The sequence below is a fragment of the Narcine bancroftii genome, chromosome 14 (assembly GCF_036971445.1).
Source record: "Narcine bancroftii isolate sNarBan1 chromosome 14, sNarBan1.hap1, whole genome shotgun sequence".
In the NCBI taxonomy this organism is placed as follows: domain Eukaryota; kingdom Metazoa; phylum Chordata; class Chondrichthyes; order Torpediniformes; family Narcinidae; genus Narcine; species Narcine bancroftii.
Window position 1 is genome coordinate 23,829,151 of NC_091482.1, and position 15,333 is coordinate 23,844,483.

The 15,333-nt window shown below is 38.5% G+C and overlaps 1 protein-coding gene across 7 annotated transcripts in view; it reads right to left on the reverse strand.

Annotated features, from left to right (window-relative positions):
- Positions 1 to 6,626: 6,626 nt before the first annotated feature.
- Positions 6,627 to 15,333, reverse strand: part of tyw1 (tRNA-yW synthesizing protein 1 homolog (S. cerevisiae)) — a 125,870-nt gene continuing 117,163 nt past the window's right edge. For all 7 annotated transcript variants that reach the window (XM_069912061.1, XM_069912062.1, XM_069912063.1 and 4 more), the window contains one exon: positions 6,627 to 7,830. In XM_069912061.1, the coding sequence (XP_069768162.1) occupies positions 7,612 to 7,830 (219 nt within the window). In that variant the 3' untranslated portion in view covers positions 6,627 to 7,611. The remainder of the gene's footprint in view (positions 7,831 to 15,333) is intronic.

Below are 15,333 nucleotides of genomic sequence, written 5' to 3' on the forward strand. Positions count from 1 at the left end.
GGTTCAGTCAGGGCCGGACTTGGTAACATAAAATCCAAAAGAAATAAATGAAATTGTACAAATCCGAAGCGCCAAGAGATTTAAATAAAATTGAGGAGTTCTTGGTGGGGATTGAGTTGCCGAGATTGGCCCAGGAGGAACGGATGGAATTAGATGCCCCATTTTCTCGTGAGGAAATGGAAAAGAGCTTGGGAACATTATAAACAAACAAATCACAGGGAGAAGACGAGTTTTACGAGGAATTCAAAGACCTATTGATACCATTGTTAATGGATGTAGAGAACCAGACGGCGGAGATGCAGACTCTCCCAGAATCTTTTTAAAAGCTATCATTGGAGTGATAGCTAAAAAGAACAGAGACCCATCGAAGCCATCCTCAAACAGATCCATCTCACTATTAAATACAGATTATAAAATAATAGCCAAGACACTGGCCGGTATGCTGGGTCGGTACCTTGCCAAGTTGATAGATCCAGATCAAGTGGGCTTCATCAGGAAGAGGCATTCTGCTAACAACTTGAGCAGACTATTTAATATTGTACATTTGGCAGAGGAAAAACAAGATCCAAGTATAATAGTTTCACTAGATGTAGAAAAGGCCTTTGTTCTGCTAGAATAGCCTTTTTTGTTTAAAGTTTTGGAAAAATTTGAAATGGGACAAACGTTTGTCAATCGGATAAAACCACTGTATGACAAACCACGGGCAAAAATTAGTGCAAATGGACAAATATCACCAACATTCCCCCTCAGTAGGTCCAGCAGGGCTGTCCTCCTGTCTCCAGGGCTGTTCTCCTGTCTCCAGGGCTGTTCGTTTTAGCAATTGGACCTTTGGTAGAGGGCATCAGGAAATATCCAGTGAGAAAGGGATTCAAAGTGGGTCAGCGCCAGCACAAAATAAATCTAATGGCAGATGACATGTTGTTGTACCTGACGGACCCAGCTGGGTCTTTGCCAAAGTTGCTTACCACATTGGAGGAGTATGGTACAATATAGGGCTATAAAGCCAACATAGATAAAAAGCAAAATCATACTACCGAATAAATTTGACCACAAAGAATACCAAATAAACTGCAATTTCAGTTGGCAGGCAGGAGCTGTGAAATACCTAGGAATTAAGATTGATAGCAACCTGGAAAATTTATAGAAACTCAACTACCCCCCCCCCCCCCCCCCCCATGGTGGAGAAGATTGAAGGTGGCTTAATGTGATGGATGGATAACCTTAATGGGAAGGGTCAACTACATAAAGATGAAGGTGATGCCAGGACTCCAATACCTCTTCTAGTCTTTGCCAATTCCATTGCCACAATATTTTTTTTATATATAAAGGTGCTGAATAATACCATAAGGAAATTCATCTGGAATGGGAAAGTACCTAGAATAGCCTTGAAAAAAGTGACGAGGGGTGGTGGGTTTAAGATTGCCTGATTCTAAGAAATATTATCTAGCAGCTCAGTTGAGGTTCCTTGCATTCATCTTTGAGGAAGGGGACTTGAGGTTCCTTGCATTCATCTTTGAGGAAGGGGAACCATCCACTTGGGTGCAAATGGGATTGCATGCAATGAGGGAAGAGAATGGTGAAGGATTTCATATACAAATGGGACGCCAAATTAATAGCAAAAACTAAAACAATTGATTAAAATCTGGCACAAGATCAATGAATGTATTGGAGAGAATGTGGAAATATTGGCAAAGGTGCCACTAACTCAATGAATTGATGCCCATGAACATGGGCAATAAAATCTTGGAGATTTGGCATCGGCAGAAGATCCAATATATTGAGGACTGCTACGAGGGGAGACAGCTTATGTCCTTCGAGCAGCTAAGGGGTAAATACGATTTGTCTTATGAGATCTTTCACGGTTTCTAAGATCGTTTCTAAGGGATAGGTGGGACCCTACAATGACCCCGCCTACACCTAGTGAGGTTGAAGGGTTGCTTCGACTGAGAAACACACGCAAATTTATTTCAAGAATGTACTTGGTACTCCAAAGTGAAAGCCCCAAGCAGGGGCTACACACATCAAGAGAGAGATGGGAGTCAGACTTGAACATCACAATTGACGAGAGATCTTGATCGGGCTGGTGTAGGTACAGTGTGACAACAATTATCAACTCTAGATACAGATTGGTTCAATGCAACTTTCTGCATCAGCTCTACCTCACACTGCAAAAAATTCACAAGGCAAAACTTGAGGTGCTGAGACGTGCTTCGGGTGTGGAGTGGAGCAGGGAACATTCGTTCATGCCACCTGGTCCTGGACAAAGGTAACCTTATCGCTGGATCCAACGTTATATCTGCTGAGGAACCTTATGGATGTAAGCTACAAATGAACCAAATTTCAAATTCAATTTGCATTTATCGCTTTGTTGTAGCAAAAAAATGCATAAGCGATGACCTTAGACGTGTAACTCCCCTCTTCTTATCAGTAAGTGGATTACAGAGATTCATGGCTGTATTCCCATGGGAAAATATTACGCATAATCTTAGAAACCAACAGCACCTTTGTTAAAATATGGTAGCCCTATCTGAAGCACTCGGGAGCACAGATGTAGCCACACCCCGACAAAAAGACAAATAGATCTACCAATAGGTGGATAAATGATTGTGATTAATAACGGGCCTCCATGGACACTTACTAGAAGCAACAACACCACATCCAGTTTCTTTTTTCTCTTTTTCTTCTCCCTTTCTTTTTGTTTTCTTCATCTTTCCCTTTATTGGGGGGGAGGGGGGTGTGGGAACGGGAGGGGGAGATGTAGATTGCTGGGAGATATTGATATATTCTGTAACAGTCAGTGATGTCTCCTCCTTGTTTATTGATGGAAAATGAAAAACAAAATAATCAAATAAAAGGTAAGATGTTGAATGATACATCATCATCTGGGACCAAACAGTGAAAGGTGGTGCAACAAAAAAAAAAGCAGCTCCATTTACTCTATATGAGCAACACTTCAATCCGATGCTTGGAAATGTGACCTCTACTGCAGCATTGATCATTTCTATTTCCAGTAACTACCTTCTCAATGGATCTGAGCAAAATCAATCAGCTCCTGCCAGTTACTGCTATATTAGTTGATATGATGCGACTCCAGAGAGACTAAAAACTGGCCATAACTAATTTCACTTTGGATAATTCCTGCAAATGGATAGAGGAGTTTTGCAATGCATCAGGCCATGGGCTTGATTCCGGCACCTGAAAACTCATATTCTACTGTCATATGTTATAAGCAAAGACTCAATAGACAAAAAAAAAAATCAAGTGTCACACAATTCAATAAAAGCAGACACAAATTTGGAAATTTAATCTACAAAATATATCACTAAGAATTTAAAATAAGAATTCTTCTACTATTGATCATTTATTGAGCACTTTGATTTTATTAAGGATGATCCAGGGAAGCTGGATCAGGCCAGTTATGAAGTTTTCACATTTGTGCGATCTCTTAGGAAAAAAAAACAAACGGCTTCTATTTCCCCCCTCCTTCAAATGTCTTCTTTATAATATATAAAAAAGGCTTTCTGCCCTGAGTGATTTATACGATTAGTAAGTGTGTAGATTACATGGACGTGGTAGTGTTGATCATGAGATTAGTCTTGTGGTCACTGAGTAATATTTTTCAGCTGCTCAATTGGGCCAAGCAATTGTAGCTTGAATTAGATGATTCATTTTGTGAGGTCTATTCAGGATAGATCATTAAGGCACAGAGGGGCCCTATCAAATCCATAAAGGTGGCAGTACAGGTCGATAAGATGGTGAAGGAGACATGTGGGATACTTGCTTTTCATTAGCTGAGGCACTGAATATAAGAGCATAGAATACAACTTTGGTTAGGCCATACCTGGAGTACTATGCGAAGTTCTGATAGACACACTAAGAATGCGCTGGAGAGGGTGCAGAGGAGATTCACCAGGATGGGCCTTGGATGGAACGTTTCAGCTATGAGTAGAAACTGGATAGGCTGGGTTTGTTTAGTTTCAGGGTTTGTGGAGGAGATCTGACAGTGACATATAAAATTAAAAGGTAGATCATGAGAAACCTTTTCCATAATGGAGAGGTTTAAAATGAGAAAGCATAGATAAGTAAGAGGGTAGAAAGTGATTCCAATAAGAAATACACTGCCCAGATAGGTGATGAAGACACAACATTTAAAAAGGGTCTGGATAAAATTTGACTCTCCAAGCTATGGGGACACACCAAGCTGGCAAATGGGACGAGTACAGATGGGTTCTTAATGGTTTGCATGGTCATGGGCTGAAGGGACTGCTTCTGTGCTGTATGGCTCTAATGCTTCATTGAGGAAACAATTCTCAATTGCATATGAAAAGCCATCTTTGACATATTCTGCACTGTAAATTCTTCCTCCCATTTAAATGAACATTTTCCCCACTTTATTTTATAAATGCTCTAAGCATTCATTTGTTTTGCAACAGGCAGCATGGGTGGTATAGTGGTTAGTGCAACACCTTTCAGCGTCAATGATCGGGACTGGGGTTCGAATCCCGCGCTGTCTGTAAGGGAGTTCTTCCATGTCTACGAGGGTTTTCCCCAGGAGCTCCGGTTTCCTTCCACCGTTCGAAAAGTACTGGGGGAGTCGGTTAATTGGGCAGCACGGACTTGTGGGCCAGTGGTCTTTTACTGTGCTGTATGTCTAAATTTTAATTTATAAATTTAACTTCAAATAAGCATTCTCAACCCATACAATAAATGTTAATGATATGACTGTGAAGAACTCTTCTTCTGTCGTGTCTGTCTCCGTTCCTAATTCTCCACCCTCCCCACTGCAGACTCCTTCTCCTGCCTTAAACCTTCTTCCTCCTATGGATGCTGCGGGACCTGCTGAGTTTCTCCAGCACTTTTGTGTTTTTAACTACAATCATGGTATCTGCAGACTTTCCTGTTTAACTACAAATACAATGATTAAATGTTGCAATGATTAAATTTATCAACCCCAAGATAAAGTGTTAATTATCATCAACAATTAATGATTATTCATTTGCCCCACACTGCAAGACATTGTGCAGCACCTTGCCAGCCACAGTTTAAGGATACAGTTCCCTCTCATGCTCAATTATACAAATTTGTCATTAGGAAAACAGAAAATAAAGTGATGTTAAGGTTATGAACTCCAACCACTTAAACAACTAAATGGTAAACCTGATTTGAAGAGAATTGCTCCTCTGCTAACAGCATAAAACCATCAATTTTGTGAATTATACAGGTAACGGCACTAAGAGATTATTATAGATCAGTGGTTCTCAGCCTTTTTCTTTCCACTCACATACCACTAAGTAATCCCTATGCCATAGGTGCTCTGTTGTTAGTAAGGGATTGCTTAAGGGTGGAAAGAAAAAGTTTGAAAACCACTGTTTTAATCGTACCTCATTGACTCGTTATGTGCACCGTTTCATAACTCCAAAGGAAATGGGCCAATGACAATTTTTCTCAAGCAAAATATTTCAGGAACAATTGGGTCTAGAGCAGGGATTCTCAACCTTCCCTTCCCACTCACATACCACCTCAAATAATCCCTTACTAATCACAGAGCACCGATGGCATAGGGATTACTTAAGGTGGTATGTGAGTCAAAAGAAAAAAATTAAGAAACACTGTAATAGATGCTGTCCAGAACTTTTCATTTTATTCTACCTTTCCAATGAGTTCCAGATTTATATAATCCATTTCCTACGGTAGAGGGATCAAAAGCAAGGTGGCATAGGTCACAGTGAGAGGAAGGAGTTGCACAGAGAATGGTTGCCATCTGAAACCCACTGATAGAGGAGGTAGCGTCAAGTGGATTTAGTGTAGATGGGAACAAAGGTTGACACGGAGGGGGTGGGCTGAAAAGGGGAAGTTGCAGCCTGTTTCTGTGCTATGACAGTTGAAGGTCTTAATGCAGCACATTCCAAAGTAATTTAACATGTCACAAAGTGGAAGCAATGGACATTGGATCAACACTCAATCAAATTTGCGTTGATAATCAAAAACGGGCACCTTTCGGAAATACGCCTCAAATGTAGTGCAGAGAAAGAGCAAAAATATTAAAAAACATAAACTTGAAACATAAAATAGCAGGTGCATGGAGTAGGCAACCCACATCCTAAGGTGCTCATAGAATGACTCAAATTGCATCTTGACAGCCCACTTTTAGATTATGGATAATTATCCAAACCTGTACACTGGCAATGAACTAACATGAAAAAAAACAGATATTTATGTATGAAAGAAGACTATCTGGCTTTTAAGAAACAGCAAAGAATTTATATATCTGTAAAATCCTTTAAAAAAGCCAGCACAGACATAATAAAGTGATGCCTTCTGCTGTCTTCATTTTTAAAAAGTTTAGACATACAACACAGCAATTGACCTTTCAACCCTCAAGCCCATGCTGCCCAATTACACGCCACTAACCTACGATCCGTGACATTTTTGAAGGGTGGGAGAATTCCGGAGCATCCGGAGGAAACCCATACAAATAGGGGGAGAATATACAGATTAATTACAGACAGCATCGGATTCGAACCCCGGTCACTGGCGCTGTAAGAGAGTTGCGCTAACTGTTCCGCCCCCTTCTTAAGAATTCCCCCGAATGACTATTTAAAATCAGTAATGGAAAAACAAATATAAAAATGAGGGTAACATATTTTATTATAATATTCCACATATAATTGTAAACCAATGTTAAGGCAATGGAATAAACTCAAAACATTTACGTCCTTGATGGAGGCAGTGACATTCCAACACAAAGGTAAATCAAGAGAGTATAGATTCTGGAAATCTCAAATTAAAAAGTGTTTGAAACACTGAGCAGGTCAGGCAGCATTTGCGTTGAGTAAATGAGTTAAAGTTTTCGGTCAGGTGAAGAGTTTTCGACCTTAAATGTTCACTCTCTTTCTGTTTCCACAAATATTGTCTTTCCAGCTGAGAGTTTCCAGTTTTTTTTTTGTTTTATTTAAACACTAATTTTTGCCTTTATATGCGACACAATCAAAAATCTGGTCTAAGCATTGGAATGATTTTTGGTTTTAAGATTCCTATGTGCTCCAAAGCCTGTAACTATGTAAGCAGAAGCACAGGTTGGAATAGTTCACTGCCATACAAGGAAACTTCTCAGGGAAAGTGTCACAACTTAAATACAAGAACCAGATGCATGAAAATTCTACAGATTCAAGAACCAACACCCGACCGACTGTCGTACAAACTTTGTATGAATTGAGTTAGAGGACTAATATTATACAGACTCAAATGAAGATAATTGTCTGGAAAATTGGCCATAAAAGGACAAATGATCAAAAATAAAACCCAAGGAGATTCAAAGTTAGTCATTTGTATTTTCCTAAGTCCCTGTGTTTGGGTTAAGGATATACTGCATCATCTGAGGGTAATGCACAGATATTCTATTCTGCACACTTGAGTAAATTCATTAAAAATATTTTCAAACTAAAACCCTTTACAATTCAAACACTTAAATGCTCCGAAGAAACCCAAAAGGAACTGTGGACGTTTCCTCCTGTGATGCTATTTCCAAGTCTAATTGGAGTGAAAAGACAAAAATGAGCAAATTATTCAGCACCTGAAGAGAGAGAAAGAGGGGAATCCAATTGAATAATTTCAGCATCCGGAAATGTCTTTCAATTTCTTCCTTTGGAACCGGATGTCAACTGGATCAAAACCTCTCTGCATGGCTCCAAAGAGGGCCCAGGCTGGGGTCTTTGCCATATAATCTTCTGCAGAGAATACCTTGGTGCCATTGTTCTCCTCATAGTCTTTGATGAGGCACTGAAATTTGTCGTAGTTTATCCAAGTCCACCATTCTCCATTTACTTTGAACTAAAAGGAATAACAGAAGAAAAATATATAAATACAATGAAGGGTCCATAAAAATCTGTGATAAAGTCAAATCAGAATATTTTGAAATGGCGGATAACCTATATTGATTAGATTTTTTTCCATAACTTTATTTATTTGTTCAACAGTTATTACATACAATAAGAAAAATACATATTATGAACGATAAAAAAAGATAAAAGAAAAATAAAAAGAACTCCCCCCCCTCCCTCTCTCAGCCTACTCTCTTTAGGAGAGCCAAAGAAAAAGAAAAAAAAAACTGAAATATATTTACTAAAATCTAATCAAGGTAAATCTAAATGTAAATATTCTAAATATAAAGACCACTTATTCCAAAAAAAAATAATTATCATGTAAAACATATGTGATTTTTTTTCCATTACCAAACAAGTTTTCATCTCATGCCATCTATTAATATCAATCACATTAGCATTTTTCCATGTACTTGCTATACATTTTTTTTTGCTACAGATAAAGCTAAATATACAAAAGCAATCTGAAATTTATCTAATCCCAAATCTTTCAAAGGCATCAACTCACCCAACAAAAATATTGTCGGGTCTAAAAGTATTTTGATCTTATACAAATGTTCCAAAAACAATTGAATTGCTTTCCAAAAAGATTATATATGTGCACATAAGTAAACAGCATGAAAAAAAGTTCCAACCGAATACCACATCTAAAACAAGAATCTGATTCACTAAAATAATTTTTTTTAAACTTTTCAGGTGTTAAATACAATTGATGTAAAAAATTGTAATTAACCATTGCATAACAAACAATTATCAATCTAGTTACACTATCTTGACAAATATCTAACCAGTCATCCTCAGAAAAAATAAAATTAATATTCTTTTCCCATTTAATCTTAGATCTATTCCATCCCTTTTTTTCCATACTTTCCTGTAATATTTGATACATCAATAAAATATATCCCTTCATTGATGCAATCACAAGAAAAGATTCAAATTTAGTCAATTTAGGTAAAATCGTATTTCTACCAAATATTTGTTTTACTAGAGATCGAAGTTGATAATAAACAAATGAAGAATTCTCATTAATACCAAAATATTCCCTCATTTGAATAAATGATAAAAATTGACCTTCTTTAAAACAATCCCCCAAGTTTTTTTATACCTTTAGATTTCCAGTGTAATCTTTTTCATTCAAATGTGTCTCCTGTAAAAAAGCAATATCAATCTTCATCCTTTTAATGTAAGCCAAAACTCGCTTACACTTGATCGATTATTTAATCCCTGAACATTAAAGGTAGCAAATTTCAAATTCGACATATCTAATACAATTGCTAGATACCAAAAATATTCACAAAATTAATAATAACAAAGAAAAAAAAATTATATATAGAACCCTCAAATTAAAATATATAGGCCCTCCAAATAAAAATACTATTTGTTAATAAGAGAGAATAAAACAACAACAAAAAAATTACCAGAAGGTAGTAACTCCCTAAAAAAATTGGGTGTGGATTATCCACTAGTGACTGATGACTAACAAAGAAAATAGTGCAATCCCCTCCTCCCCATCTAATCAGAAATATTAACATATTACAAAAAAAAAATCAGCCTTGAGATTCCAGTCCAGATGGTGAACTCATTTCAAGAGTAGGTAAACTCTTTCCACTTCCATTCTTTCCATTTCTGCCATTTTGTCCATTTCCAAGTCCATCAGATTTTCTTTTAGGAGATAATGGTGGACTTCTTCTTTGTCCTCTGACATCCAGTAACGAATTAGCAAAAACCATTGCTTCATGCTCACTCTCAAAGAATTGAAACTGATAGTTTCCATAAAACACATTCAACACAGCAGGATAACAAAAAGCAAATTTGTAACCTTTACGCCATAAAACACCTTTAACTGGATTAAATTCACGTCGGTGTCTGATGACATCTTGACTCAAATCAGGATAGAAGAAAACTCTACTATTCTGAATCATCAGTGGTGCTTGCATTTTGAACTACTTCGAAGAATTGTCTCTCTATCCAAACAGTTCAAACAATGAACTATCACAGCTCTTGGCAGTTGACCAGATAAAGGTCGTCTTCTTAAAGCTCTATGTGCTCTTTCCAATACCAGTCTATCAGGAAAGGACTCTTCCCCCAACATCTGGGGAATCCAATTTTTAAAAAATTTGACAGGATCTTGACCTTCTGGTAAACCCACAATTTTCACATTATTTCTTCTGCTTTGATTTTCCAAATAGTCCATTTTTTTATTAGCCCTTTCCCTTTTTCCCAGGCTCCTAAATCTTTAACTGAATTTTCCACCTTTATTATTGTTTTTGTATTGGATTGTACCTGTTATTTACATTCAGAAAGAGAAGCTTCAAATTTTTTTAAAGGTTTCCCGGTTTTCTTTAACTTCTGCCTTAACCACAGTTAAGTCTGAAATTATATCAGTATTCATTTGAACTACCCGGTTCAATTGACCAGTAATAACATCCAAATAGGAAGCAATACCTTCAAACATCATGTAGACAGGCTGAAGTTCAGTTTGAGTTACAGGATCCGGTTCCATAATTTGTAACTCACTTTCTTCCAGAAATTCTTCCATTTCCTGTACAGCAGTAGAGTAAGGTAAATCTTCTTCTTGCTCTTCAAAAGGTAGCATTCTAGTTGTTTTACTGCGAGTTTGGACACCCAACAATGATCCCCCAACTTCCTCAGGGGGTCGTCACTGCTGTCCCCCCGCAGACCATTTTAAAAATAAAATTACGGAGTTCACCGTAATTAACAGTGCCACCCAAGTGCATAGTCATTGCAGACTGCGTGTCTGCCGTCGAAATCTTCTTCCTCCGCGCTCCCGTCTCTTCCAATGGGAGAGTTCTTTGTAGCAAGCCTCCAGGCTTGTGCCCGACATCTCGGGAGCGCGCTCCTTCCTCCGCAGAACGGGTCGAACCAGCCCCATCTTGAGACTGGTGAATAACTGTTACCTTTGCTTGTGTCCCCACTGGCGATCGTTGAAACTTGAGAATAGCTGAAAACGGGTCCGAGGCTGTTCCAAGTTGTTTAGGCCCCAATTCTTCTGCACTTCAAAACTGTATTTTTTTTTGTAACTGAGACTTAGTTTTTTTTTACATTAATAGCCATAACGGCTCACCAAAATATCAAACTAAAAATTTTAAAAAAGGGTTAAAACACAGGCATTTAAAAGTCTGACCGGAGAGGGCAGGGATTACATGTCTGATCTCTACGCCATCTTGCCACGCCCCACCTATATTGATTAGTGAATGCAATTTGTTATGTGGCACCTGAACAATAACACAAATGTTACTGACCAGGCACTATAATGAAGGACTATTTCAATTTAGTTGGAACAAGAAGAGAAATAAGAAATCCTTGCATCTCGTATGATAAATAATAGCTTCCAATGTTGTCATGGTTTTAATAACTGGAGCACAAATCTGATCATGACGTGGCCAAAGAATGTTTTTAAAGTGCAATCTCTGATATAATTTAGGCAACAATAGCAGACAATTTTCAAGTAGAAATATGATAAACAACTCTTCAGCCAATATGACTACAGCAGATTCAAAGAGGACACTCCAAAGAAATCTGGTTTCAGGCATACGTCTGGGTCAGAGGGGGAAGCTCCCTACCTTTGATGAATAACAACATACCGTAGTCGCACTAGGCACGCAGCGAGCGAAAGAACCACACAGAGTCGAAACTGAGTTGAACCAACTGACTTTAATAGAACTCACGCACGTGTTTAAGTCCCTCGGAACCTGATGATGCTTGCGACTCCCGGGACCTTTCTGACATCAGCGGCCACCAGGCTATGGGCTTGCCCTGCTCCCGGAGCTCTCACAGTCAGATCTGCCACGGACTTGCCCGAGACTCCGTGAGCCACCAGCATAGCTGATCTTCCTCAAACACCAAGGTATTCTACACAGAAGATTACATGCTGCTACAATCTACTGATCTTTGTTGTGAATGCACTCAATAACTACACCCCCACATGCATGAAAGGGAGAGAATTTCATAGCTACACTTTCTACTGAGTGATAACATTTCCCTTCCTTTCAGTTCTATTATAGTTTACGCTTTAATTTGAGACAGTGGCCTCTACTTCTAGACTCCTCAGCAGGGCAACAATCTTCTTGCACTAGTGTCATCTGAGAATTTTGTTACTTCTCCTTCTTGTAATAGAAAAAAACTTTTATACATGGTCTTCTAATTAATAACATAAATCAAATCATATCATATACAGATCACACGAAAATTGCAAATTAGTATAATCATATTTATTTACTTAACTTATCCCATTCAAAAGATCAAATTCTATGATTATATCGAGTTGACAGTTAATCCATAGAACTTTGTTACTTCTCGTTCTTGCTAAGGAGAATAGAGGGCTGGTTTCATCAATCTTTCTTCATTAGACAAATCCACTATCAAGAATTTTGACTGTAGTTGCTGCAAATATGTCATTCTTCAGGCAAGGAGACCAAAATTGGACACTACTCCTGTAATCAAATCATCTTGCAAATAAGACCAACATACTCATTCCCTTCCTTTTCGCCTGTTGTCTGTACATTAGCTTTTTTTGCTTGCATACCAGGACCCACGGGACCCTTTAAACATCAGTATTTCCCAATCTCCCACTATTTAAAAGTCGAGTAAACATTTCTATTTCTCTCAAAAAGATTAATCTCCTAGTTCCTGCTTTATACTCTATCTACTATGTTGCTGTCTGAAGCGACTTCAAGGAGATCTGCACAAGGTACAGCTTGTTTACATCCCTTGGTCTCCACATCTTTATCTGCACTCAAACTTGAACTTACTTTTGGGTCATCATTAAACCTAAACATTACATATGATTCCCTTCAGCTAAATCATCAAAATCGATTATAGATACAGTGAAACCTCATTAGAATGTGATTTGTTAATCTGCGGAATCGCTTATAGCGCGGGTGTCTGTGGACCCCAAACATTGATGCCAGGCTAACAGCCACAAACTCAAAAATGGACTCTTATCACTCATTTACACGATGTGTGTGTTAATATGTGGAGTTTAAAGGTCTTATTATAGGGTTTGAGTCACAGTTTTCTGTTTTCCTGCTTCCTGAATCATGACCTATATGCATCTGTTCCGCGACTCGGCTGTAACGTGGTATGAAATCTTGGACCCCAACTACCGTGTTAAAATGAGGTTTTACTGTAGTTGGGGTCTAAACACTGATCCCTGCAGTACCCCAGTTGACACAGCCTGCCAAACTAAAACGTGTTTTTCCTACTCCATATTTTCTATCCACCAACTCTTAATTTGTGATGGTGGACCAATTTTATGTGCCCCACCTTTGTATCTTTTTACATCCACTTGAGGGGGACAGCAGGAACCATATTTAAAGGACACCCTTAAACAGTATGGAGGAAAAAAAATTCAAACTGAGTTTTGTAAGGAGATTATCATGGAACTAAGAGATCATGCGATTTATCCCAAATTACAGGAGCCCCAGGTACTGTTCCAGTATAGGAAAACAATACTATTTCTTAGAAAAGTATTAATCTCCTACACACACACACACACATTTTAAAACACAGAATATTCGCAGGACTTTTGCAGAATGCTTTTTGCAGGAGGCAACAAAGTATCGACAGCAGCTTGCCTGGGAGACCATGTGATCTTTGCAGAGAGAGGAGAACTATTTTGCTCTCAGAGAGATTGTGAAATAGAGAGAGGAGTCACAGAAATTATTTCCAGAAGGACAAAGCTAGCAAACTTTGGAAGGCTGCCAGGTCAAAGGAGATCTGAAAGGTGACCTGAAAGAATGAGGATCCTGAAGGGGGCAAGTTTCGTCAGCAAGATGGATTGAGAAGGAATCAGTTGCGGATGTCCTGGAAAAGGAATCTCTCTCTGAAAAACAGCAAGAACCCTCCTGAGTGGTAACCATTTGCCTGTTAAGCACCAAAGAATGGTAAACATTGTTAATGCTAACCTCTTGCACAGTATAAGAATTGCCTGCAACCAGTGAAATTGGACTGTGTTCCAAAGAACTTTTCTAATCTTAAATATACATTACACACATCTGTGCTTAGTATTAGAGGGGGGGGGGGGGGAATTAAGTAGTTAGGTTAAGTAAGTAGGTTAAGTAATAAGTTAAAGTTTAATTCTGTTTTCTTGTTCAAATATAATTTAAAACTACTTTTGTTTAAGTAACCATGTGTTGAGGTGCATATCTATCGCTGCTGGTTTTTGGGGTCCTCTCGAATCCGTAACACTCTTGTCTAAAGCTTCATTTCTTGACCTTCACACTAAGAGGCAGGCAATGCTTGTGTTGAGCCAAAGCTGCCAAATTAATAGAAAATTAATTGCAAAACTCAAATGATTAAACTAAGGTAATATTGGTGAGGTGGTGGGTTTGATGAGGTGGGGGGGAGGGGTGGGATTGCAATCCAGTTACTTTATTGATGATGTAACCACTGAAAATTAAAGTTTTGAAGTGAGTATCATTAAAGTTTCTTCGGAAACGAGTGATGCATTAATTTGGTATGACACCAGAAACCCTGGCAAATTTCGACAGATGTGTGGTTGTAAGTGTGTTGACCAGCTGCATCACGGTCTGGTATGGGGACACCAATACCCATAAGTTTAAAACCCTCCAAAAGGTAGTGGACACAGTCCAGGACATCACAGGCAAAGCCCTCCCCTCTATCAAGAACATCTGCAAGGAACGCTATGGTCGGAGAGCAGCAGCAATCATCAAGGATCCATAACATCCAGAACACTCTGTTCTCACTGCTGCCATCAGGAAAGAGGTACAAGTGCCACAAGACTCGCACCACCAGGTTCAGGAACAGCTGCTACCCCTCCACCATTAGACTCCTCAACAACAAACTCAATCAGGATTTTTTTTGTTATTCTCTCTGCATTGCACAGTCAGTTTGTTTACATTTGTTATCTCTTTACAGTTCTTTATTTGTTTAAATGCATACACTGTGTACAGTTTTTTTTCTGCACTACCAATAAATGGTAATTCTACATCATCCTCAGGAAAAAGAATCTCAGGCTGGTGGTACTCAAGGTCATGTATGTACTCTGACAATAAATCTGAATCTGCATTGATGCAAAGAGAATGGCGCATCAATCCACAAAGTGTGGCACTGAGATAACCTCAGAAATTAAAAGATGATCAACTACAATCCAATCCAGGGAGTGGCGGCTAGCATTTTAAAGAAATGAATGAATCACTGCCTGAAAAAAATCTTGAACTATAAAAGTATAAAATGGGAGTTCTCATTGGAAGATGATCACCACAGGCAAAATGTCTTCCTTTTCAAAATATACCAAAAAAAAATGCAGGAAAGGGTTGGGGAAATTTTAGGTTTTCAATCACGTTCCTGAAAAAGAACGTAGCCAGTTGAAAGAGAAAGAGGAGGCAGGTGTATGATTGGCTTTGCTGCTGGATCAGTGAAAGGTCCTTCAGGATCTCCTGCTGGTTACAGTAAACAGAAAAGACTTGCA